This window comes from Anabrus simplex, chromosome 3 (genome assembly GCF_040414725.1).
Source record: "Anabrus simplex isolate iqAnaSimp1 chromosome 3, ASM4041472v1, whole genome shotgun sequence".
Lineage (NCBI taxonomy): Eukaryota > Metazoa > Arthropoda > Insecta > Orthoptera > Tettigoniidae > Anabrus > Anabrus simplex.
Genome location: NC_090267.1, coordinates 138228311 through 138254908, shown reverse-complemented (window position 1 = coordinate 138254908; position 26598 = coordinate 138228311). Strand labels below are relative to the sequence as shown.

At 39.4% G+C, this 26598-nt stretch overlaps 1 protein-coding gene across 1 annotated transcript in view; it reads left to right on the top strand.

Annotated features, from left to right (window-relative positions):
• ric8a (ric8 guanine nucleotide exchange factor A) overlaps positions 1-26598 on the top strand; it is a 106558-nt gene that overhangs the window by 10185 nt on the left and 69775 nt on the right. Inside the window, exons 2-4 of the mRNA XM_067144218.2 lie at positions 2070-2209; positions 2332-2459; positions 12838-13169. Of these exons, the coding sequence (XP_067000319.2) occupies positions 2070-2209; positions 2332-2459; positions 12838-13169 (600 nt within the window). The remainder of the gene's footprint in view (positions 1-2069; positions 2210-2331; positions 2460-12837; positions 13170-26598) is intronic.

Sequence of the window (26598 nt, the reverse complement as noted above, 5' to 3'; positions counted from 1 at the left end):
TTAACCTTAACGAACTTGAATTCCTCCAGTAAGACGTCCTCAAGCCCTCAAGGCCTGGAGGATGAGCAGGAGCATTGTCCATAACCAGCAAGACTTTGAGCGGCAAATTATTTTCTGAAAATTATTTCTTCACTACAAGACCAAAGATCTCGTTCATCCATTCAACAAGCGAACAGGGGAGGGGAAAACGTAGGCACACGTGACGCTCGTATTGCGGAACCTCACTCGCTTATCAAGTTACAATTTATTTAAAATGTTTGCTCGTCTTGCAAAACACTCGTAGACCAAGTTACTCGCATTTCGAGGTTTCACTGTATTATGTTATTTAATCATAGGTTAAGTGAACTTTGTTTGTAATTATTCTGTATATTAATAAGTGAGATTTGTTGGCTTCAAATAGTCATACTGTAACTTGTAACTCTGGCCAGATGAGCTGGCATATTGTTTTGAAATCGAAGCTATGTTTAACCAAGACTATATTAAGCAAGTAAATTTTCCGCTGACATATGCAGGGTAGTCATAGTTAGTCTGCATGAGCAAGCTAATACGACGCATGACTGATGACATCAGTGCGTGGTCATGTGGTTTCGACTGAGTGTCTGCATTTGCTAGCTGCCATGTATTTAGGTGGAAGGGATGACCAGATAGTAGGGAGATGTGTGATCATTACAAGTTGATAAAAGTAGAGGTAAGAATAGTTGGCCCGTCTAAGAGTGTTGGTGAGTGGTCTGAGAGTGGTGGTCAGTGGTCTAATAGTGGTCGTCAGAGCTAAGAAGTGGTCTAAGTGTGCTAAGAGGTGTTTGAAGAGGTCTTAGAATCATCAAAGAGGTCTACGAGTGGTGTTTTATCTGAGTAGAGACTGGTACTGTGCTGATAGTGAAACATCATCTACTTGTGAGGGTGGACTTCAGAATGTGTTTCAATAATATTTTCCAATTTCTTACAATCTATTGAGTGGATGTAACTACATTGGACAATGTACCACACTCGTACAAGGAATGTACAGTAGGTCAACTCCAGGTTACATAAGAAGATAACACCAGACAGCTCCCGACTTCAGCTCATTGGTTTTTCGAGGAATTTCAAGTTCAACAGTGGTGTGTGCAGACATCAGGTAATTACAGCATCAGACATGTTATGCATTAATAACAAGAAGAAGAATGTAATCAGCGGTGATATCATATTTCACTTCAAGTTCATGCCAATAGCTTTCTTTGTTTAGATTAAATTTTCTTTTTGATTGTAACAACAAGTCTCACTGGGTATATATATATTTTTTGTTAAATTAAAGTATGGCAATGCTAGTGCATGTGACGTAAAGTACAGTCATAAATTCAGTTTTCCTTTCATAAGTTATTCTATTTCCAAATACAATCCTCAATTGTGGAAATGCAACCGTAATCTGCTATTGTCCTGATCCATATTGCTGTATATTGCCAGATGTGTGAGTTTATCACCTCATGGCTTGAGATAATTGAGATAAGAGGCATGCTCTCCGAATTTTTTCTTACAGCAAATGGCACTCAACAAATGTAATGTATATTATGTGAAAGATTAAGGTGTAAGAGTAGTGGTAGGAGTAGCCACAACTGATAGTCTGTTTATGTAACCACTATAAGTGGAAATTGAGGTATTGAATAGGTGGAGTAAAGAACACCTTTATTATTTTTTAACTATTTCCAAATTTTCGCAAAGGTCTGAACTTCTCTTGGTGCTTTGTAGTTCTTTAATTTATTCAGTGCTTGGTAGACTTCCTTTATTGTGGAGGGGATTGATGTTTTCTGGTGGTGTTTTTATTGGGGTGTTGGTGTCCAAATGAAGGAGTTCTGTAGGTTCCTCACAATTTAGAAGCTTTTTGAAATATTTAGCCAGAATTTCTGCGTTGTCTTTATTGTTATGAGCCAGCTTACCATTTTCATTCTTCATCAGTAGGGTTGGGGGTTCATATTTTCATATTTACAACACTGATTTAGCTATAATACAAGGATGCACCAGCAGACCATTCCTTAGTGTCCCATTATAGCTCGTCTTCTAATAGTGTACCATTTTATTATGTTTCATATTTTCAGCATAATCAGACATTTACTTTCACTGAGTTAAATGATGATGGAAAACGCCGCAGATTATGGACCCTCCTTATTAAACATCTAGAGAATTCAGATGATGCCCCGTGCCATAAATATTGCTTGGCCTGCATACGCATTTTAAGGTAAGTTATATGTTGTTATTAGCAGTACAGTGTAAGATTGCTGTATATTGAGGTACAATTATAGGATATGCTTGAATAGTTGTCATAATTTGTTTAACTTTTTCTTTTAAAATCTTGTGTAGCCGAGATAAGACTGACTTGAATGAGCTAGTATGTGAAAACTGGCTGGGAACTTTGTTGCGGTTGGCTGGACTTGTATCACAGGAAGAGGCTCTCACAAGAATCAATCAACTTAATCCAGATTATGAAGGTAAATCAAGTATATTCTCACACATGCTAAGCTGAAAGCTATTAAAATGAAAATATTTTGTGAAATAATTAATGAATGTAGCAGGAACAGACTACTGTAATTAAAAACATCACTTTGTAAAGGAGATAAAAGCCAAATTTTTTTAACGATATTGGTTTATATTTTGTAAAGAATTTTTCTCATAGGAGCAGATATTATGTTCTACAAGAGTGAGTAAATAGATCACAAACTGATGTAAAATAGCTGCAATATAGAATATTTGTTTAAGCATAAACATGTAAATGGGCAAAATTTGTATCCTTTAAAAGTTCTGTATTGAATTTAAACTTGACTCCAAGTTCTTGTCCTCTATGTTTCAATTACTGTGTTGATGGAGTGAATGTACCTCCTGGAGACCACTGTAAGTACCGAAGTTCATTGGGGTAATCACATTATAAATAACACGTTATAAATAAAGGTTACAAATCTCTTCATATGAAGTTATTTAGGAGTTGTAGAAGTTATAGTTAAGGATGTATAGCAGGGAGCATGTAAGTTACTGGTAAGACCCCAATTAGACTATTATTCCAGTGTATGGGACCTTCATCAGGATTACTTGATTCAAGAACTGGAAAAGATCCAAAGGAAAGGAGCGCGATTTGTTCTGGGTGATTTCCAACAAAAGGGTAGTGTTACGAAAATGTTGCTAACTTTGGGCTGGGAGGATGAGTAAGGAGACAACCTGCTTGACTAAGTGGTATGTAACTTTAATGCTTTCCAGTCTGCCGAACACTAACTGTGACACACTCCAGGAAACTATGTGACGTGCTGGTCATTTTAATTTTAATATAAATAAATACTTGCTCATTTCCCTCTCCATAAACAGTATCTCTTGGGTGCCAGACTTCAAACTTATGGCTTGAAAATAGTTGATAATTAATAGTAATAAGTAATGAGACTCTAGATACTCCCAGAGGTGGGGTGACAGGAGTCTAACCATTAAGTACACTCAAACTAGGAAATATAGGATCATTAATAAGAATTTATGAAAGTACCAATTAATATAACAATTTTTAGGATGATAAACGTGACTGTGTATTTACGAAAACTGAACTAAACGGAAACAAGAGAAAAATTTAATGAAATAAAATGTAATAAAATGAACTTTTATGCGGAGACTTGCAATAATTTATGTCCTTAGCTCTCCATTTGTAGATTCTGGTATCTGGACACGTTTGATGTAGGAGCTGTTGAATACTTCTGCCTTCTGGAAGTCCTTGCATATACACTCCCTTTGGTCATTAATGATTCCTGGAATGTCCTTCCTGGAACCTGTTTCTGCCTTAAAGTATCTATACATATCCTTCCATTGCTCCCTAAAATGAATATGACAGCCAATTATGTTTGCCACTATGTTATCTTGTATGTGGGATGATGATGGTAATGAGGTAGGGAAAGGATGAAACCCAGTGTTGGTACATGGCCTAGTCCTATCAAATGACACCAAGGATTCTGCTCAAGGTTTAACGTCCCTGTGTGATGGATGAATCGCCATCAACAGTCGCATGCTCTCACTCCGTATGAACATGGTGGAAAGATTTGGAATTGAATCCAGGCTTTTGACATACAATCTAGTGATTAGAAATTGTATACCACAACTTCTCCTACCCTGCCAGCCATCATTCTGATAGTGAACATTTTTTCGACCGATGGGACTCGAACCGGATATAAACTACGGTGTCATACCCTATAGACTGGATGGTTTAACAATCATGGGCACCAGGCGAACAGCCTGACTGATTATAATAAGGGAGTGTAATATAATGAGAGAGAGAGTGTGTGTGTTTTTTAGTATTAACAGATGTGTGCATGTTGCACACAGACACATAAATGTGATGTGTAAATACACATATATTTTTAGTAGAAGTCCTCCTACAAATGTAAAGAGGGAAATTTTTGTCTCATCAAAGAACCTTGTTCTTATTGAAACCATCACGCTGAAAAATACTATTAATCATTTGAGTTTGGGTATAGAATATTTCATAGCTTATGACTTCTGAACTGAACAAACCATATTCCATGTTTAACAACACTGACAAAGAGTTTAGACATGTTTTTTTTGTATGTGAATTGAACAAGAAAACATTCTGTTGCCTGTTCTACCGGACAGTACATAACCCAAGTTTAATTTTCCTAGCCTTTGATAAGAGATGACCGCATTCATAAACTCAGAAGACTGAACTAGTTGCCCTAACTTAGACACATATAAACACTTATTTTAGCTGGTATACTATGTGCGCAACTGGTGCAATAGGAATACAGTGGCTTCATAGAGTAATTAATGCAATATGGAAGGATAGGAAAGTCCCAGATGATTGGAAAAAGGGAATAATAATACCTCCCTTCAAAAAAGGAAGCCAGAAGAAATGTAGCAATTATAGAGGGATCACTTTATTGTCTCATGGTTTGAAAATATTTGAGAAAATACTTGAAAAAAGGCTAAGGAAAATAATAGAACCACAACTACAGGAAGAACAATATGGATTCAGAGAACACCGATCAACTACCGATCTCATATTTGCACTTAGAATACTGTTAGAAAAGCATTGGGAGAAGGGCAAAGACTTAACACTAGTGTTTTAGGATCTCGAAAAAGCATTTGATAGTGTTCCAAGGAAGACTATATGGGAATGCTTAAGAAAGAAAAATGTACCCAAAGGTCTTATCCAGAAAGTTAAAATGCTTTATGAAGACTGCTGCAGTTGCGTACAGATAGGAAACGGTAATTCTGATTTGTTCCAAACCACGAAAGGAGTGCAACTAGGCAGTACCCTTTCACCCTTACTTTTTATCACTGTCATGGATGAAGTCATGAAAGAAATTAAGCAGAAGAACAATATGGACATCAATGCATTTGCATTTGCAGATGATGTAGTAATTTGGAGAAATACAGAGAAGGAAGTCCAAGAGAGGCTGAACACCTGGAATGAACATTTAAAAGCACACGGATTAACAATAAATAAATTGAAAACTGTTACTATGTCTGTCAACAGGCAGAAGAAGAAAGGAAAAATAATGCTGGAAGGTACACAGCTGGAAACAGTAGACTAATATAAATATCTTGGGTGCATCATTTCAAGTGATAACAGAATACAGCATGAGATTAACAACCGCATTCAAAAATCAGCTCAGTTTTACCATCAAGTTCGGAACCTCCTCTGGAACGAACAAGTTCCCTTAAGATCAAGGCAGATTCTATTCCAATCATACTTCACCCCCATACTAACATATGGCCTAGAAACCTGCACAACAACCCAACAAGTGGATAGCAAACTACAAGCCGCAGAAATGAAGGTCCTACGTACTATGGTACAGAAGACAAAAAGGGACAGGGTAAGGAATGAAAGAATAAGGGAGGAAGCTGGTGTGTACCCATCCCTGAATGAAAAAGTGACAAGGGCCCGTTTGAAATGGTTTGGCCATGTCAAACGATTGGACGATGGAAGGACAGCAAAACAATGGCTACACACAGTCGTGGCCGGGAAACGACCGGTAGGAAGACCAAGGAAGAGATGGCTGGACCAAGTGAAAGAGGACATAGGAACAAGAGGAGTCAGCTGGGATGTCGTCTTGAGAGAAGAGTGGTACATGGACAGACCGAAGTGGAGAGTGCTCGTAAACCACACCCGGGCAACTGGAGTGGAAAACTGATGATGATGACTATGTGCGCAATCCATGTCTGCTTATATGTGAAGCTTCCATGGTCTAATTGCTATAAAATTATTTTTCCAGTTTGAACCTTGTTATTTTACGTAGCTTATATACAGGTTGCTGATGTTTCGGATACATTCCAGTGTTCTTTGTCAAGGAGACTGATGTACCCCTACTCGATCCAAGGAAATCAGTGTGCCTCACCTTACGTAGTATCCCTGTGCCTTGCTTACCACAAGCCCCATTGGGGCATCTTGAAACATCAGGAACATATACCTTGCTCAACGTTCACCTGGGGAGTTTCCAACCACGGGCTGGGTCTGCTTGGAACATAAGCCTCTCCATCGTTTTCTGTCCATCCACCACTTTTCTTCTCTCACTGTCGTCCAGTTCCCTCCTCTTGCCTCGATGCTCTTCTTTACACCTTTCAGCCATCTGTCCCGCAGTCTTCTTCCCTTGAACTCCAACACATTTCTAACATCTTTCTTGGTATCCTCTCTTCTCCCATTCTCTTAACATGTCCATACTACTGCAGCCTTGATTTTTCTATCTTTTCCTGTAGGGGTAGGCTACCTCATTTACCATTTCCCAAACTCTCTCATTTCTTACTCTGTCCATTCTTGTTAAACCTACTCGACACCTTTGAAACTTCATTTCCACTGCTTGTATTATACTTTTATCCCTGTCCTTCATCACCCACGTTTCTGATCCATATGTCAAAATTGACACAAAACAAGTCTTATAAATAATTCCTTTACATCTCTGTGTAACATTCCTGTTCCACACTCTTAAAGAATCCGTTTGCACACCTTCCTCCTTCATTGATTTCCATTGTGTTTCTTCCATTTTCTTCAACACTTCCCAGATATTTAAAGCTTTCAACTCTTTTGAACTGCTCCCCTCCTAATGTCATACCATTATTCGCTCAGTTCTTGTTTTGTGTTGTTACCAGCACTTCACTCCTTTGTGCCAAGAACTTCATTCAATAAGATGACACAACTTCCTCCCATACATTTAGCTGTTCCTGTACTTCACTCTCACTGTTTCCCCATATTACTAGATCATCTGCAAACAACACTGCTTTCATTAATCTCTCCCCAATGTTCTGTGCTACCTTCTGTATTGTGTCATTCATCACCACTATAAATCTTGGAGGTGAGAGGGCACTCCGTTGCTTTACACCATTTGTTAACTACCATCCAGTTCTTTAGGTTCCAACTTTAAAACAGCTTTCGCTTCTATCATACATATTTTTCACCCTTGTCACTATCTGCTCATTTACTGCTTTTAACTCTTATAGTTTCACAGATCTTGTTTCTACGGACACTATCATATGCCTTCTCTATCTCCATAAAGGGCATTACCAAATCTTGTGTTGGTCCAAAAAAAAAAAAAAAAAAAAAAAAAAAAGGCAAATCTTCCCCATACTCATAGTGCCATGCTTGTAGCTGCCTCACTGTGATGAATATGAGGTCAATAGTTGACCTTCCTTGTCTAAAGCCATACTGTTCTTCCCTGGATTCTTTTTCTACTCCCTTTCTTATTCACTTTTCCATTACTTTTTCATATATCTTGGCATAGTGACACATCAGGGTTATACCACAGTAGTTCTGACATTTTCTTCTGTCTCTTTTCTTAAAGACAGGGGCTATTACACCCTTCTTCCAGTCTTCTGGTACTTTTTCCTCATTCTGAATGCATTACCTTCTAGGTAGCCTGCCCCTTCGCTTTGGGAAGGGGAGTGAAAACATTTCCCTTGGTCCTACACTACCCGCATCATCCTGTATAGCCACTGTGTACCCACTTCCCCTGCAACTCTTATCATCTGCACACTTAACTCATCTACTCCTGGTGCTTTTCCGAGTTTCAGCCTCTTCACAGCTTCCTTCACTTCTGCCCTGGTTAACTCCTCCATTTTCTCCTCACGGCTGTCATCAATTTCCTCAGTATGATCTTCTTCACTCAGTTCAACTGCATTTAGGAGGTCCTCATAGTATTCCTTCCAGATTAGTTTAATTTCCTCCATTTTCTCCATTAGTTGCGTTGTTTTTTTTTTGTTTTGTTTTTTTTGCTAGTTGTTTTACGTCGCACCGACACAGATAGGTCTTACGGCGACAATGGGACAGGAAAGGGCTAGGAGTGGGAAGGAAGCGGCCGTGGCCTTAATTAAGGTACAGCCCCAACATTTGCCTGGTGTGAAAATGGGAAACCACAGAAAACCATTTTCAGGGCTGCCGACAGTGGGGTTTGAACCTACTATCTCCCGAATACTGGATACTGGCCGCACTTAAGCGACTGCAGCTATCGAGCTCGGTCTCCACTAGTTTACCATTTTTATCATCTATTGTGTCTACTTCCCATACTGTTATGTAATTTGAGGGAGGGTCCTGTATTTTCATAGTACATACATACATACATACATACATACATACAGCATACATATCCCACTTCGTTCCATCTTAAGCGATGGGTCGGCGAACGAGGCTTCTCCACCACCTGTGGTCTCTGAACTTCTCTCCTTCTTCGATGCTTTCCAAAGTATGTCCTCGCTGTTGAATGTTAATCTTCACCACGTCCTTGTACCTGAGTCTTGGTCGCCCTCTTGGTCTTTTGTCTTAGTCTGACCTGCATATTGATCATTTGTGTATAACAGGCTTCCAAGAGCTGCTGAATTTGTGGCCTTCCTCTAAATTTGTTTTGTTCAGGTGTTTCTTAATTTCTGTGGCCTCTTGGATTTTTCTTTCGAGATTGCAAGGCACTGCTGCTAAAATCTTGGTTCTGTCAAATGAAATTTCATAGTTTCACAGAAATGCTTTGCTAAAGCTGTAATATTCATGGCTTGGTTTTTGGTGTGATATATGTTCTTTAAACCAAAATCAAACCAAACCCCATGGCACAGCAGCCTCTCCTAAGGGCCATGACCTATCCAGTAACCTCTGCTCAGCTGAAGTCCTTCAAATTATGAGGTGTCGTGTGGTCGGCACAACGGATCCTCTTGGCCATTATTCTTGGCTTTCTAGACCGGGGCCGCTATCTTAACGTCAGATAGCTTCTCAACTGTAGTCTCGAAGGCTGAGTGGACCTTGAACGAGGCCTCAGATCCAGGTAAAAATCCCTAACCTGGCCGGTAGTCAAACCCGGGCCTCCGGGTAAGAGGCAGGCATGCTACCACTACCACCGTGGGGTCAGCCATATGTTCTTTAAGCCTGGCAAAAATCAGTCCCTTTGTTTTGCCTATGTAGCCTGTGTAGCTTTTAAATGGTATACCACATTGAATGTAGCTGTGGTATCCACTATGTAGGTGAAAGGAAGCAACTGATTTCTGCTAGACTTAAAGAACATATGTCATACCAGGGACTAAGACATGAAAATTTCAGCTTTAGTTAAGCATTCCTGCAAAACAGACCACGAAATTTCATTTGACAGAACCAAGATTTTAGCAGCTGTACTGGGAATCTCAAAAGAAAAATCCAAGAGGATATAGAAATTAAGAAATGCCCAAACTAGGCCTATATGAATTAAGAGGAAGGCTACAAAATCAGCAATTCTTGGATGTCTATTATACACAAATGACCAATATGTAGGCCAGACCATGAAAATACAAGACGAACCATCAAATTGCATAACAGCATAGGAAACTCCCAGATGGCCGTCAAGCAAGATTAATGTTCCAGATGTTTCAAGATGACCCGCGAAGCATGCGGTAACTGGAGGCCAGAGATACCACATAAGGCAAACTACAGTGACCACCTTTGTAGTTTATTTTAGTTGCCTGGGGAGACTGATTACCTCGGATCCAGTAGAGGTACAATAGTTCCCTTGATGAAGAATACCACATTGTATTTAAAATGACAGCAACCTGTAAATAAGGTACATAGTGTAAAACAGCAACACAGCTCAACCCAGAAAAAGAACTTACTAGTAACTCATATCTGCTTAGTTAAGATTCTCTTAACCTGATACTTTCAAGAATTTATTTTCTTTTAACTTTTTTTTTTTTTAAGTGAGATGAAACCTTCATTATTGTCCTAAAAATTAATTTGGGACAGAATAAATCATTTCACCTTGTGTTGTTCACTTTTATCCAAGAAGAGGATATTAAAAGAAATATTAGTGATGTAATAAAGGGCCTTATAATTGAAAGCATCATCATAAAGTAGGAGTATTTTACATACCGTATTTATCCATGTAACAGACACTTTTATTTTTTCAAGTTTTATTATAACAATGTAGGATGCATCTTTAATGCAAAGAAAAATTTGCCACAAAGAAATTAGACATATTAAAACATGCACCGTCCTGAATGTGAAACAGCCAATAACAAAAACAGTGATATAGCAAACCATTACCAACTACAAACAATGTATTGATGGTCTTGCTACAAACCAGCCAATCAATAACTAGTGTCAGCTGTGTAACTTATCTAGTGAAGTACAGATGGTATACAGCATACCATAACTTAAAATTGGATTAGAGATACCTGGATAGTAGCATGTAGCACCATGGTGTATACTACACAACATACTGGAAATGGTGGGAAGGGGAGATGTGTTGGTCCACAATCGTGAATAATCCACGGAGATTGGTTGGAAGAGAGTCCAGGGCACGCACGTTGCTCTCGGCAGCATTCCAGTTGTGCTCAGTAGAACTGAGGCCAGATGACCCTAATGGACCGGTTCATTGTCTTGCTGTAGGTACAAGTCTTCTTCAGGGTGCTAGAGGCAAAAACTGAGCTCAATAGCTGCAGTCGCTTAATTGCGGCCAGTATCCAGTATTTGGGAGATAATGGGTTCGAATCCCACTGTCAGCAGCCCTGAAGGTGGTTTTCTGTGGTTTCCCATTTTCACACCAGGTAAATGCTGGGGCTGTACCTTGATTCAGGCCACGGCCACTTCCTTCCCACTCCTAGCCCTTTCCTGTCCATTGTCACCGTAAGAGCTATCTGTGTCGGTGCAACTTAAAGCAACTTGCTAGAAACAAACAAATGGGTGGATATGATCTGACAACAGGTTCCTGTCACGTTCGCCGGTGAGGAATGTTGGCAGGTGTACCACAGGCCCTATTTCATCCCATGTGAATAGGCCCCGTACAAGGATACCACCACCATCAGACTGAATTCTACCCTGCTGGCAGGAGGGCTCCCTTGCCTCGTGCTTAGCGACGCACTAATACCTTACCTTTGGTATGTACCAGGTGGTACCTGAGCTCATCTGTCCATGCGACTTTTTACCATGTTTTGAGAATCCATTGGCAGTGTTCCATTGTTCTTACCAGTCAGTGTGTCTTGTGATGTGCAGTGAACAGATCTACACTAGAAGGACAGTGGCTTCTATATCCTATTGTAAGGAGATGGTTCTGGATGGTACAGTTGTCGACACTTGTTGCTGTCCACGATTAGGTTCGCAAGTGATTTTTGTGCACTGCGGCTGTCTATCTACTCTTACCATCCGAGCTAGTCAATGCTGACCCCTTTCATCAACACATTGCACACCATGGCATTTCACCCTGGGGGTGATTGTTTTGGCTGAATCCACATACTCGGGGTATTCTCTTGACAGATGTGACATGGGAAGCCCTGTGCCCGCACAACTTCGGAAATCGAACAGTTCATACTTACGATAGTGAAAATCTGGCTGCAATCAAATGTGCTGATATGTCGTGTTTGACCCACCGTGTACTCAGCTGTCACTCATGTGGCCAGTACGAGGCCTGACAACATCGTAGTCATGTTCCATGTTGTACTGTTACATTCACCAGGCTGACCACTGTGTCTTTTCTCTGAAACAGCAGCGATTTTTAATTCACTTGCTAATCAGAGTAGTAATTATTGGTGAAGCAAAGCATCAGCATTGCCTCATTCCTGACTTGTGCAGGTGTTCTAACAATACTGGGTTATGGGGGAGGTCTCATTATTAATTGTTGAGAGTGTTTTGTATGTATTAAGAACAACCAATGTGATTAGTTTTCACACATTGTTGTTTAAAAACTTGAATTTGAATATGACTGCTCCGTCCTTCATTTCTCATCATCGTCAACAAATACAACACACCCTATAAAATACAGCAAACCGTCATCCCCTTTACACACATACTATGTAGATAATGACTCTCCTTCCCAGGCAGTGTATTGTTTGGTCAGTACAGCAGTGTGTGCAGCCCTTATCTCTGTTTACTTGTTTCATCACCGAGCTCGATAGCTGTAGTCACTTAAGTGCGGACAGTATCCAGTCTTCGGGAGATAGTGGGTTCAAACCCCACTGTCAGCAGCCCTGAAGATGGTTTTCTGTGGTTTCCCATTACCTTAATTAAGGCCACGGTCGCTTCCTTCCCACTCCTAGCCCTTTTCTGCCCCATCATCGCCGTAAGACCTATCTTTGTCGGTGCGACGTAAAGCAACCTGTAAAAAAAAAAAAAAAAAAAAAAAAATGTTTCATTGCATACTGAAATCCATCCAAGCTTAAGATTTTAAGCATTACTAAACAATTTTTGTTGAAAATGAAATGTGCCCATAAAGCGAGGAATTTGTTTTTCCAAAATGTTAAGGGGAAAATTTGGAGTGCATCCATTATGCAAATAAATGCATTAGTTCCTAATGAAAATTATATTTATTCTATCCAAGAAATGTTCTTGAAAGGTTTACATCAGGTCAAGTTCTGTTATGCTAATGTTGTATCTTTTTTTCTTTACAGTGATTTTGGAAGCCTTGAAATGCTTATGTAACATTATTTTCAACAGTACCACTGCTCAAGTGCTAAGCTCAGTCAACCACTCTGTGGAAGGTATTGTGATGAGACTCCGCACTTATCGTGATCCTGACCTGCCAGCTGATATAAAGTTTTTTGATATGAAAATGCTGTTCCTTATAACAGCACTGTGTGCAGAAGTTCGGCCACGACTCAAGGAGGAGTTGCATGGGCTTACATATCTCATCGAAACTCTGGATCTGATATTAAAGGAAGCTAGTGGCGAAGATCATGAAGAGAGGGGAGCAACATGTGGTGACATGCCAATCTTGTTATCGGTAAGTAGGCATCTGAAAAATTAGCATCTATTTGTTTCAAAATTAGCATTTGTTTTTCCAAAATTAGCATCTATTTACAAAGTTAAAATAATCACATGGTATTATTAATTTTAACGATTCCAAGTTTATGAAGTGCCATTATTGTCCTTGGTTCATACACAATACAAATTCATTGTTCAAACGAAAGCATTGCTTTTTTTCAAATTGCACCGTCTGTCTGTAACCACTGTGTTGTAATGAGACAACACACGTTCGCTATCTACATTGTTCGTTGGGGTCCACAACAACTCAAGACAATATTTAGCAGATATGCTGAACTCTGTCTGAACTGCAGTTAATGCAAGTATGACATCACATTTTTCATTTTCTTTCATCTGGGTTTGAATTGCATGTTTCAGAGAACAGTAACCAGACCAGATATCATTTCGTGAGAGATCTGTTACTCCAAACAGTTTCTCAAACTCATCTAAGTGTTATTCAAAATTATACTTTTTGGATACAAAGCTTGAAAGCTTGAGAAATTGACACAAAATGCTTATGGTTGGAGTCTTTAGCTTTCAGTGTGGCTAGCGTGCACTGTGAAGAATGAGCAGCTTTGACAAATGTGTCTCTACATGTAGCCTGCTGTAGAGGAGTGAGCTTAATCAAAGCATCATTAGTTGCCGCAGAATAATTCCCCTCACAAATGAGCTAAACTGGCATCAAGGTTATGCAGTTTGGGGTAAAGGAGATGTGAGGTAGGATACAGAGACCCTTCAAGTTCAGTAAGGAGGTCAACCAATCCAGCTGCATGATCTGTGACAAAAACCATGTGGGAGTGAAGCCTATTCACTTCTCGGTCACTCAGATCTCTCAGGTACTTACTACCACAGTTGTTGATGTCTTTCATATCAGACATCTTGAAAAATGTAACATCAGTAAAGTAAGCACTCAAATTGAAGACAGCCTGAAACCAGCTATTCCATTGGGTTATAACAGGTGCAGGAAAAAGCTTTGGTTCCTTTGGAGCACCATACTTTGATGTTAAGACTTGTAAATAATTATATTTTCACTTTCTTGTGTTCAAAAATGCAGACTTTACCATCGCAACCACATGATTTAAATCTGTCATCACTGTGACCCACTGTGACCGTTTTATTGGATGAAAAACGGTTAGAAATACCTTTGAATTAATAGACAAACTTAATAAATTTAACATGCAACCTCACTACTCACTTCACTCTTTTGATATCATAAACGTGTACCCAAGCATTCCAATTTCTAAATTAATTCCCATCATCAAAAGTAACTTACACAAAAACAGTCTTTTGAGTAAATTGGAAATTCAAGATTTCATTACATTGTTAAAATTAATCATAAATAACAACTTTTTTACGTTTAATGGTACCATCTATCAACAAAACGGTCTGGCAATGGGTTCACCTGCATCAGGCATTCTCGCAGAAATCTATCTGGACTTTCTCGAGAATACTAAAATCAACAATAAAAACGACAATATCCTCCTTTGGGCTTGGTACGTCGACGATGTCCTAGTAGTTATCAACGAGAATTTGGAAGATGCTCACACCACACTTCAAACACTTAATAACATCGATCCTCATATTAAATTCACATTGGAGTCGGAAGTAGATAAAAAAAAATCAATTTTCTGGATCTTATGATCACTAGACAACAGGAATCTTTAACCTACAAGATCTACAGAAAGCCCACCCAGTCGGCCGTCACAATCCGACAAGATTCAGCTCACCCCCTCCCCCACAAAAAAGCAACATATAACAGTCTTGTACATAGAGCATTCGACGTTCCTATGAATAAAAAAGATCTTCATACCGAATTGAATACTATCCGCTAGATTGCCAGATTCAATGGCTTCAATAGCCATTTCATAGAAAACATCATTAACAAACATAAATTTCGCCCCAAGACCACACTTAAAAAAGAACCACCTAAACATGACTCTTTTTCCATCTTCACTTACGTCAGTGGAATTCACAAGATCACCAATGTTTTAAAGAAAAAAAGGTATGAAAATAGCCTTTAAAACCAACAACAACACACAAATCTTACATAACACATCACATATTAATAAAATAAATAGGTACACAAAATCAGGCGTCTACAGGATTAAATGTAATACATGCTCTAATATTTCTTATGTGGGGCAAACCGGCCGGAGCTTCAACATTAGATATTTAGAACATTTCAATGCAGTCAGATACAACAAATTCTCAGCTATCGGCCAACATATGGTCGACTGTAACCACAAATTCACGAATATTGAAACAGACATGGACATTCTCAAAATAGCTAAGAAAGGACCTCTACTCAATATAATAGAGAACTTTTACATTCATTTAGATCAATACTTTAATGCCAACTATAACCTTAACGAAATAACTGAGAAACCCAATATTTTATTTGGCCTTTTCATTACTTACTACAGAAAAAACAAATTGGTCGTTCAAAATTCTTTCTTTAAGTCAATTAAGGGTCCCCCGACAATACAAACACCATCACTTCCTCTCCCGTCCACCCCGCCTTGAACCTTTCCCATCCCTCCCACCCTCCACCACTTACGTCATTCCTCCCCTCCGTATTCACCTACCCCCTCTCCTGCTGATCTACTCCACGCTATGCTCACTCCGTAAGTTGCATTCAATACAGCAAGTTTGTTCCACGCAGCGCAAGGTGAGTCATCGTTTATATTTTCCGGTGCCTCGCTTGTTCTCTATTCGATTACTCGCGTTAATACCATCTTCTTTCCCCAGGTTCATTGGGGTCCCGATTGAACTGAGACTACTTCTGTTTAACACAGCAAGCTTTTCATTCCACCATAGAACATGTTCAACTTTGTCAACTTTTAATCTTATGCTGGTCTCATCAGACAATTCTTCCCTCTACGCAAAAGTGGAACTTACATCTACAACTTTCTAGAAGCATATACTTAGTTATATATGTCAATCGTGCAACACAGGAGTAACTGCCAACCAAAGACTATCTCATCAAGAGTTTTTACGTGACTTCACAAGATTTTACTTGTCAATGTGAACACTTCTGTTACTTTTATCATTATTCGCAAATACGGTTTTTCACTTTTGTCTGTCATTCCACCACCATCCCATCCTTCTAGATCCTCTCTCATTTCTCCACACTATTTTCTTCACTATGTCTTTTACTGTTGTAATTTGGCTAGGCTGATGATGATCCACAGTGGACCGAAACTAGTACCTATTAATATCATTGTAATGTTTTTGTAAAAACAAATAATTTTTTAGTATTGAGAAGGTGGAATATTAAAATTTTGTATTTACTTTAAGCATATTTGTATATAGTATATATAATCCTTTATTCAGGAAACATGACTCTCAAAAGGTTTGCCATAAAACATAGTATTGTAATGTTGTTATCTATTTAAAGAGTATAAATTGTTCCTTAAAAGAAGCATGTAATCTGCATTAGTATCCTACATAGTATGTTGGTGGATTTTTTCAAGTTAACTCTTGTAATTTAGTAACAAACAGAAAAATTAATGAAAATCATCACATTTGCAATTTAAACTAAATATAGGTATAAAGAATCATAAAAAAGAAGCATGTAATCTGCATTAGTAACCTACATACAGTAGTATGCAGGTAGATTTTTCAAGTTTACTCTAGTAATGTAATAACAAACAGAAAAATGAATGAAAATCATCACATTTGCAATTTAAACTAAATATAAGAATGAAGAATTACAAAACAGACGTGCTTCTAAACAGTATGGATACCTGGTTTATTTATTCAAAAGCTGCTACAGTAGAACCTCGATATTTCGAAATTGGTTAATTCAATATGCCACATAATTCGAAGATTGTCATGTTCCTGGAAGCATGAGGTACGGTTTTGTATGTTATTTAAATTGTTTAATGCAAAATATGGATAATTCGTCATTCGAAGAACGTTGGTCCCAGTAAGTTATTATATTTTACTAGTACTGTGTTTTAGTTTATTGTTACGGTATTTTAGTTTAGGGCACGTGTGTTTCTGTTTTGTGTTGCGAGATGGCTAAGCGTCTGTATTCTTCCAAGGTACTGGGCGAGAAAATTAAAATTATAAGGGAGGACGATAAAGGACAAAAATCGAAAACTGAAATAGCTAAAGAGTTTGGAATTCCTGTGTCCACGCGTTCAACTTTTTAAAAAAATCATGAGAGCATAGAAGCTCAAGAAATGCAGGGTGTAAATATAGCAAAGCGAATGCACATTCGAGGAGCTAAACACTCTGATTTAGAAGTGGAATTGATCGAGTGGTTTTGGCATTGTTCGAGTGAACAATATCCCTGTTGATGGTGAGATTATTAAAGGGAAGGCGAGTGAACTGGCACTAAAGATGGGGCTTGAGTTTCAGTGTTCAAACGGGTGGCTTCAGTGTTTTAAGGAATGGCACAATATCACTTGGCAGGTAGTGTGCGTAGAAGCAGAATCAGTTAACACTAGCGATGCAGACAGTTGGCGAGAAAGCGTGGTTCACATAATCAATTTGTATGCACCGAACATTATCTTCAATGCCGATGAGACTGCATTGTTTTTTAATGCCAAACCCAAATGGACTTATGGTTTTAAAGGAGAGAAGTGCCATGGCAGGAAATCTTATAAGGATAGAGTCGCAGTCCTTCTGTGTTGCAGTGTGGACGGAAGCGAGAGACTTCCTCCCTTCATCATAGGCAAGTTCAAGAAGTCATGATGTTTTAAGGGTAACAGGCACTTTCTGTGTAAATACAGGTCATCTGAAAATTCCTAGATGACAGACAAAATTTTTGAGGAGTGGCTGGTATGCCTTGAGCGCAAAATGGCATGCCAGGACAGAAAAATACTCTGTTGTTGGACCAGTGCGCTGCACACAAACATAATTTAATGTTAAAACATGTGCGTCTTCTTTTTCTACCGGCCTACACTACGAGCTACTTGCAGCCTCTAGATCAGGGCCTCTCAGGGTGCATGCGCGTGGTGCATGCACTGTGCACGGTGCAAAAGACGACTTGGCTTGGTTGACCAGAGTGCAGACCCCCCACTCCTCGATTTGGAGCAATAGCGCTTACTCTCTCTTTCCTCACGCCTGTCTCGCTTGCTCCGCCTGTCTCCCTCTGCCCCACTTGCGCCGTAACGCTCCAAATCCGGGCTGAGTTTAGCCGAGTAGAGCCGAGCTTAGCCGAGTAGCCCAGAGACGAAGCGTTGATCCGAGTCATGCCGAGCAACACCGATGCACAGTGCACGGAGGTCTTGCGCCTCGCTCTGCACGCGTGAGATTTTGGGCGTTTGAGAGGCCCTGCTCTAGATCAAGGTATACTTTCATCTTTGAAACGTGCCTACAGAAAGCGACTGGTGCATTACTTTCTCTGTGAAGCTGCTAGAAATATTCTGGCAGGAGAAATACGCAAGTAGAATGTGATTGATGCAAGGCAGAGTGTAACAGTTGCCTGGGATGCTATTCCTTCATAAACAATAAAGAACTGCTTTGTCAAGTGTGGTTTTGGTTCGTTAAATGATGTAGAAGAAGAAGACTATGAAAATGAATGGGACGAGTTATGCCAAAAGTCCAATGTCGGTATAACTTTCTCCGAATACATCGCCATAGACCATGCAGAGACTACTTCAGAAGAGTGGATCCCACCATGATGATCAGCTGTGATCATGGGACGCCAGAGGGGGATGCAGCTACAGCTGATGTTGAACATGATGAAGATACGGTGCAGGCGGCAACTATTACGTCAAAAAATAATGTACTTGCCGCTCTAGCCGTGTTGGATTCTGTGATAAGTGCAAGTGATGCTGACGATGCTACAGTTAAGGCTATGGCCCATATGGAGCAGTTCATAGCTACTGTTCATATTTTTAAAAAGATGAAGCAACCTCTCATACATTCTTTCTTTAATGGCAATAAATCTAATGTGTGACAAAAAAAAATACCTACTGGTCTATTAAACATTTGCAAACTTTTCAGGTATTGTACGAAGTTATTCTTCATATTTGTGCTAAATATATGTCTGGGTTTTTAAAGTTTGTTTTATTGGTGTCATGCGTTTCCAGTTTGTTTAATGTTTCAACATTTTCTGGCTTAAGACTTTGTCTTTCACTCACAATTACAGAGTATTAAGAGAAGGATCTTTCAGCATCAATATTAGATGGAGAGATCCTAATTAATTTGAATACTGACACAGAAAACACTGGATGTTCAAATTGAATTCCTTCACCAACTCCTTCAGAATAATGTTGCCTTCCAGGAATTCAGCTTCGCTCAGTTCCTTCAGAAATGGCAATTTCTTCTGGTACACTGTAAGATAACAATATTATTATTATTATTATTATCATCATCATCATCATCATCATCGTCATCATCATCATCTGAGGACTGAAAAAGAAACCACATTCTCCAAGTAAAGATTTTGCTGGATCTTTGGCAAGATGTTCCTTCATTTTTCAGAAATTGTTTTTCTAAACATTGATGTTTCCTTCCTACATTTAAATAGTGGCTGTGTTGTAAGTATGGTTTTCAGTTCTCCAGAATAAACACACATGACAGCAGTTCTAGCTTCTTGAGCAAAAGCAAAGTCATCTCCGTTCAGGCCATGAAGGCCCTTGGAGAGGTGGAAGGTAAAGGCTTCCACTATCCATAACCTTGGCACTTGATGGGGTAGAGTGGTTAGCTCTACACCTGGCCACCTTTGCCCCCAGGAATTAACCTGGTACTCACTTTTGGTGTAGCTTTAATGAGCTTCTTGAGCAAGTCACGTAATTTGGCAAGTAACAAATGAATTGTGCGATAGTAAAGAGCCTTCTTAGAAATGTATCACTTCCATAATTTCTGCACAGAATATTAACAATCTTTACTTCCTGCTCAGCTATATTTTTCAAAAACAGAGTTTTCTTATTTGAATTCTTCAAAGAACTCCAGGATATACTGAAGATATTCATTGACGTACAAAACATCTTGTTTTAGAATTGGGAACAACTTCACTTCACCTGAATTATCCCAATACATCCTGCTAAAAAGTGATAAATACATGTGTCTTCATTTTCTTGTACCGAGCTCGATAGCTGCAGTCGCTTAAGTGCGGTCATTATCCAGTATTTGGGAGATAGTAGGTTCAAACCCCACTGTCGGCAGCCCTGAAGATGGTTTTCCGTGGTTTCCCATTTTCACACCAGGCAAATGCTGGGGCTGTACCTTAATTAAGGCCACGGCCGCTTCCTTCCCACTCCTAGACCTTTCCTGTCCCATCGTCGCCATAAGACCTATCTGTGTCGGTGCGACATAAAGCAACTAGCATTTTCTTGTATTTAGGAAGTTTGCTTTCACCATAGCGTATTGAAAGAGGAAGTGAATGCTCTCTCGTAGTTAATAGGCGACGGCAGCAGACTGCGCTAGTGTAGCTATGGATGAACAGTGCTGCTTGCGTTAATACAATAAGCGGGTATGGCACTATACAAAATGTACACGAAATAAATTCTCTAAAACTTCCAGTTGCCAGAATGACCTTTGAATTATTCCCTTGCATATGCCATGTGTGTACAGTCCAGGAATATTTGAATAGAAGAAGCTGGTAAACTCACTAATTTAATGGCTTAATGTTATCTTCTGAAAATATTTAAACATCAGTAATTCTGAAATGACTTCCATACTATTGAGATATAGTTGAAACTATTATGCATTGTCTGTCTGTTAGGTCATCAGCCCAGAGGCTGGTTGGATCCTCAAATAGCATCACCAAAGGCTATGCAATTATAGGGAAACCACAAAAACCAATGGCAGTACCAAAATGAGGTGTACTAGGCAAGATGAGGCGTGAGGTAGTTTGCCATTGCTTTCCTCACTGGGCCAGGCAGTGCTATTGTAGCACAACTAACCCTATGAGCAACACCTTTCATGACACTCAAGACACACTGGTTGTGCTCTGAATGTCATTAATCAGCACCACCCATACCCCAGCAGCTTCCATATTGTCACAGCCATGGATGAGACTGGGACTTCAGTGGAAGCTACACTTTGCTCTGGCATCTAACACATATACAAAAGGTTTTAACTCACCCTCGAAACCTTGGAGAACTTCCAGGACGATTTCGATGATTTGGATGATAGCAGCTCTTTCCTTATTTTCTTCATACGGAAGAAGAATTGGCACTTAATGTAATGAAACCCTAATTTTCCCACAAGGTCATATCTGTGATCACTGCTGCTTCCAAAGTCTGTGGGTCGGACAACTATAGAGTCTATGCTGTCCAAACATGTAAAAAATATATCACCCCATAAATTTTGTTCTGATCGCAATTTTTCTGAGATGACCTCTTCTACTTGCAGTAGCAATCTAAACACACATGGTGAATAATATGTCAATTATAGCAAGCCTTTCTTCTTGCCATAACCTTTAATGAGGGTAAATGTTGACAGTGGAAGCTCAGGTGGCTGTTCACTACGAAGAGTGTGAGCACAATCTAAGCAGTCAACATATTTGTCACTTTTTCTTACTATGGAGCCTGCCAAGTGAAACACTAAATTCTGTTTGGTGAGGTTTCCCTCATAAGGAAGAGTTATATCATTTTCCCAGTCCGTGAGTACTATTTTTTCTTTAATTTTGACCTCTGCTGAATCTTTAATTCTTTATTATTACGTTCCCTTTCTTTAGCTATTGCATGGATCATCATCATCATCATCATTTGCCTTTATCCAGCTGTAGCTGGGTAGGATATGACTATCTATCACTGACTCGCAATTTGCGGTCGAATTTAAGGCTAGTTTGGTAGGTATATACACAGACTGCAGCATGTGTAAATGTAAAAAGTCCACAGTGGAAGGGTATTCGTCACAACGAAGGGAACGCAAAATACCGAAATGGCATTCCAAAGGATCTTGATTAAATTTTGTCGTCAGGACATACCTAAATCTCTGCTCCACAAGTAGTCAGCCATTTCCAGAGTACTTATCAAGGTTACTCTTAATGATTCCAAAGTTCTTGAAGATGCAAATATGTTTTCCTGAGATATGATGTTTTCTAAAAATTCTAGCAATATATTGTGTGACAGGGAACCTTTATAAAGCCCTTTTAGGGGCAGTGTGGAGTTAAGGGCATCTACAAGATTATTGATTTCTTGTCTGAAAATTTCTGTGTGCTCCCTATCACTGAATTTCTCTAAAGAGCTTAATTACGTTGACCACACTATTACTGAATAACTGAAAAGCTAACCTGGCGTTCATCCTCTGAAATGAGGTTGGGTCTATCTATATATATAAAATAAGAGTTTTGTCTGTACATTGCTCAGAATTTCAAAAGAATGGTATTTCTGTATCGGTCATGTCCACAGTAACAAGAAAATGCATTTTTTTACTTTTCCGTAATTTCTGTCTGTCTGTCTGTATGTATGTATGTATGTATGTACACGCATCACGAGAAAACGGCTGAAGAGAATTTAATGAAAATCGGAATGTAAAGTCGGGTGATGAACCGCTACAATCTAGGCTATAAATTATTTTATTCACGCTGAGTGAAATGGTAGTTTAGGGGAAGGCCTGAAATTTTATTCTCAAATATTTATATTATTAGTGGTCGTGTCTCAATGAAAATCGCTAGACAAAGATGGGAAATAAGTCGCTACAATATAGGCTATACAAGCTGAGAAAAATGGTAGTTTAGGGGAAGGCCTAAAATTTAATTGTCAAATATTTATTTTATTAGTGGTCGTATTTTCACGAAAATTGGTATGCAAAGTCAGGGAATAGGTCACTATAATTTAGGCTATCAATAATGTTATTCGCAGTGAGTGAAATGGTAGTTTAGGGGAAGGCCTCAAATGTAATCTATATATATAATAAGAGTTTTGTCTGTACATTGCTCAGAATTTGAAAAGAATAGTATTTCTGTATCGGTCATGTCCACAGTAACAAGAAAATGCATTTTTTACTTTTCCGTAATTTCTGTCTGTCTGTCTGTCTGTCTGTCTGTCTGTCTGTCTGTCTGTCTGTCTGTCTGTCTGTCTGTCTCTGTCTGTACACGCATGAATAGAAAAGGGCTGAAGAGAATTTAATGAAAATTGGTATGTAATGTCGGGTGATGAACCACTGCAATCTAGGCTACAAATTATTTTATTCACGTTGAGTGAAATGGTAGTTTAAGGGAAGGCCTGAAATGTAATTCTCAATAAATAAGTTATGTATGATGTAGCCGTGTTGAAACACCGGATCCCGTGAGATCTCCGAATTTAAGCAACGTTGGGCGTGGTCAGGAGTTGGATGGGTTGCCACGCGCTGTTGGTGGGGGGTAGGAGAATGGAGGAGCGGAAAGGAACTGGCCACCCTACCGCACGTAAACTCCGGCTCAGGAACACCTCTGCGGAGTTTCGGACCTACCTTCGGGCAGAATAACCCTTACCTACCTATGTTATTAGTGGTCGTATCGATAAATACTACATAACTAACATAACTTTAGTTATTTCGTAAGTTAGTAGTAGTTATGTAAGAAGTTATTAATTTTCCGATCACTTATGTCTTATACATTGTTAGCGTACCTCATATAATCAGAGATATTCATGAATTTGGATTTTTGTTACTAGGTCCATATCAGCGCCGAGTCACGAGAAAATGGGTAAACAGAATTTAGTGAAAATCGGTATGTAAAATCTGAGAATAAGGAACTACAGTCTATGATATCAATAATTTTGTAAGATACCCTAATATCACAGAGTCGAAAGAAAACTAATGTGAAGGCCTGCAATATAGAAAGCTCATAAACTTTATCAACAATAACATTACATTGACCATTGTTTGTTGTGATGTGCTTTTTGTCTTCTGTTTCCTCTCATCCCCGATAGATAGGATTACTGCAGCGTACCAAGGTTTTTTTTAATTTGCTTGACGTCGCACCGACACAGGTAGGTCTTATGGCGATGATGGGATAGGAAATGAATAGTGGTGTGAAGGAAGCGGCCTTGGCTTTAAGGTACAGCCTGGTGTGACTAGTGTGAAAATGGGAAACCACGGAATACCATCTTCAGGGTTGCCGGCAGTGGGGTTCGAATCCACTATCACCCGGATGCAAGCTCACAGCTGCGCACCCCTAACCACACGGGCAACTCGCCTGGTCGTTCCGACTGTAACAACCTGCCTGTATAATGGCGGGAAGTAGCTGGGGAGTAAGATAACTTTCTTCTTTAGCATGCCATTGCTCTGGTTCATACATTTTCTGATATATCTGGTACGTAACACACTGGTTCATCATAGTATTCGAGCTATTCAATCCCTACTCTGAGGCACTGATTGGAATTAGTAGTGTGCATATTTAACGGAATAATGACAGAAGATTGTTCACGGCAATCTGCGACTTGGTTATTCCAGCTCTGGAACTTTGGACTCTTTGATCGGCACCGTAGTACTGTTCGTTGAAAGTGAGAAAGTGTGCGGTTTTTCATTTGATCGAGTATTTTATACGATAACATTGCTTTCAATCGCTACATTCCTACTGACATTTTTGTAATGACCTATGTTCAATTCAGTTAGGAAAACTACAAAGTCAGTCTTTCTGAGAATCCCGTAGCGAAGCACGGGTACATCAGCTAGTGTGTCTATAAAAGTTATAATTCACCTCTTTGCCTTTATACAGCAAAAGAACGTTATCGTGGAAATAATTACGTATGCACTTCAAAATATGCACGGAATCAGAAAATGCCCACACTTGCCTTCGATGATCTGCCAAGTTTTCAGTGGAGCATTTTATTTTATCATTCTTCCCTGAAATTCTCAAATTCATTGCCTGCACTCAGCTGGATTGGTCCAAGAGCAACTCCAACGGTCTTGATTGGTCTAGGTGTTTGTGAACTGCGTATGTTCCACTGGTTGGCTGATTGTTCCGACTCTGGACGAACGTGAGTGCTAGTTCTTTGCACTGGTTTCGATGTTCTTTGAAGCTAATCATTGACTACACTGGAGCATCAAGGAAAAGGGAAGGGAACCCACAAAATATGAAATTGTAAGATGTTTTTTTTTTTTTTTGCTAGGGGCTTTACGTCGCACCGACACAAATAGGTCTTATGGCGACGATGGGATGGGAAAGGCCTAGGAGTTGGAAGGAAGCGGCCGTGGCCTTAATTAAGGTACAGCCCCAGCATTTGCCTGGTGTGAAAATGGGAAACCACGGAAAACCATCTTCAGGGCTGCCGATAGTGGGATTCGAATCTACTATCTCCCGGATGCAAGCTCACAACCGCACGCCTCTACGCGCACGGCCAACTCGCCCGGTAAATTGTAAGATGTAGAGGCACGCACCTTAGTCAGCATTTTGACAGACAGTGAATCTGTGGTATGTCTGCATGACACTGATTTGTAATCTTTATTCTTTATTCGTATGAATTCTCGCTATGTGAAACCACTTGCATCGTCGGAGTATTCTTTTACTGCGATTTATGGCTGTTTGTGTTGTGCTGTCCACTGCAATTTGTTCATAAGGAGTGTTACAATAGACTATTATACATACCGGTATATAAAAACATGGCAATATCAATATACCAAATGTTATTGAACAAGACCTATATGCTCATATTTTACTGGTAATTGTCTTCTTTTGTCAGATAAAAACTTTGCTTAATCTATAACTGTTAGATTCTTCTGTCTGTGAAACTAAGTTATGGTTAAATAAAATCAATTTTTTAAAATACCTGAAAAATGAAACATTTAACAACAGATCAAACCTGAAAATTAATTTAATTAAGGTGTTTCTTTTTCAGGTTTCATTATTATCCAATTTGTTGTGATAAAACCATGTTTCAGCGTTTTCTACAGACATTAAAAGTAAAGCATGAAACTAACAGTGAGGAAACAATTTTCGAATTAGCATTTATAAGGTTGGTTAATGTGTTCTAATTTCCCACTGCTTAAACCTTTACCGAGCTCGATAGCTGCAGTCGCTTAAGTGCGGCCAGTATCCAGTAATCAGGAGATAGTGGGTTCGAGTCCCACTGCCGGGAGCCTTGAAGATGGTTTTCCATGGTTTCCCATTTTCACACCAGGCAAATGCTGGGGCTGTACCATAATTAAGGCCATGGCCGCTTCCTTCCAACTCCTAGGCCTTTCCTATTCCATCGTCGCCATAAGACCTATCTGTGTCAGTGCGACGTAAAGCAAATAGCTTAAACCTTTGACTGTTATTTTGGAACTGTTAATTGGAACATAGTATTTTATCAGAACAGGAACAACTGGAACTGTTCCAGAAAAATAATAGCTTCGCTCATTTCTTAATTCATACAAACTTCGTACAGCAGGTAAGGAGGTTCCGTTTTGTCAAAAGGCTTTCGTAAGCATTCATGGGATTACAAAACACAGACTCGATAGGCTCCAGCTAAGCTTGATAATGAGTGGTCATTCATTGCATAAAATGAATTTCTTTCCAGTATTCAAGTGTTGTGCTCAGA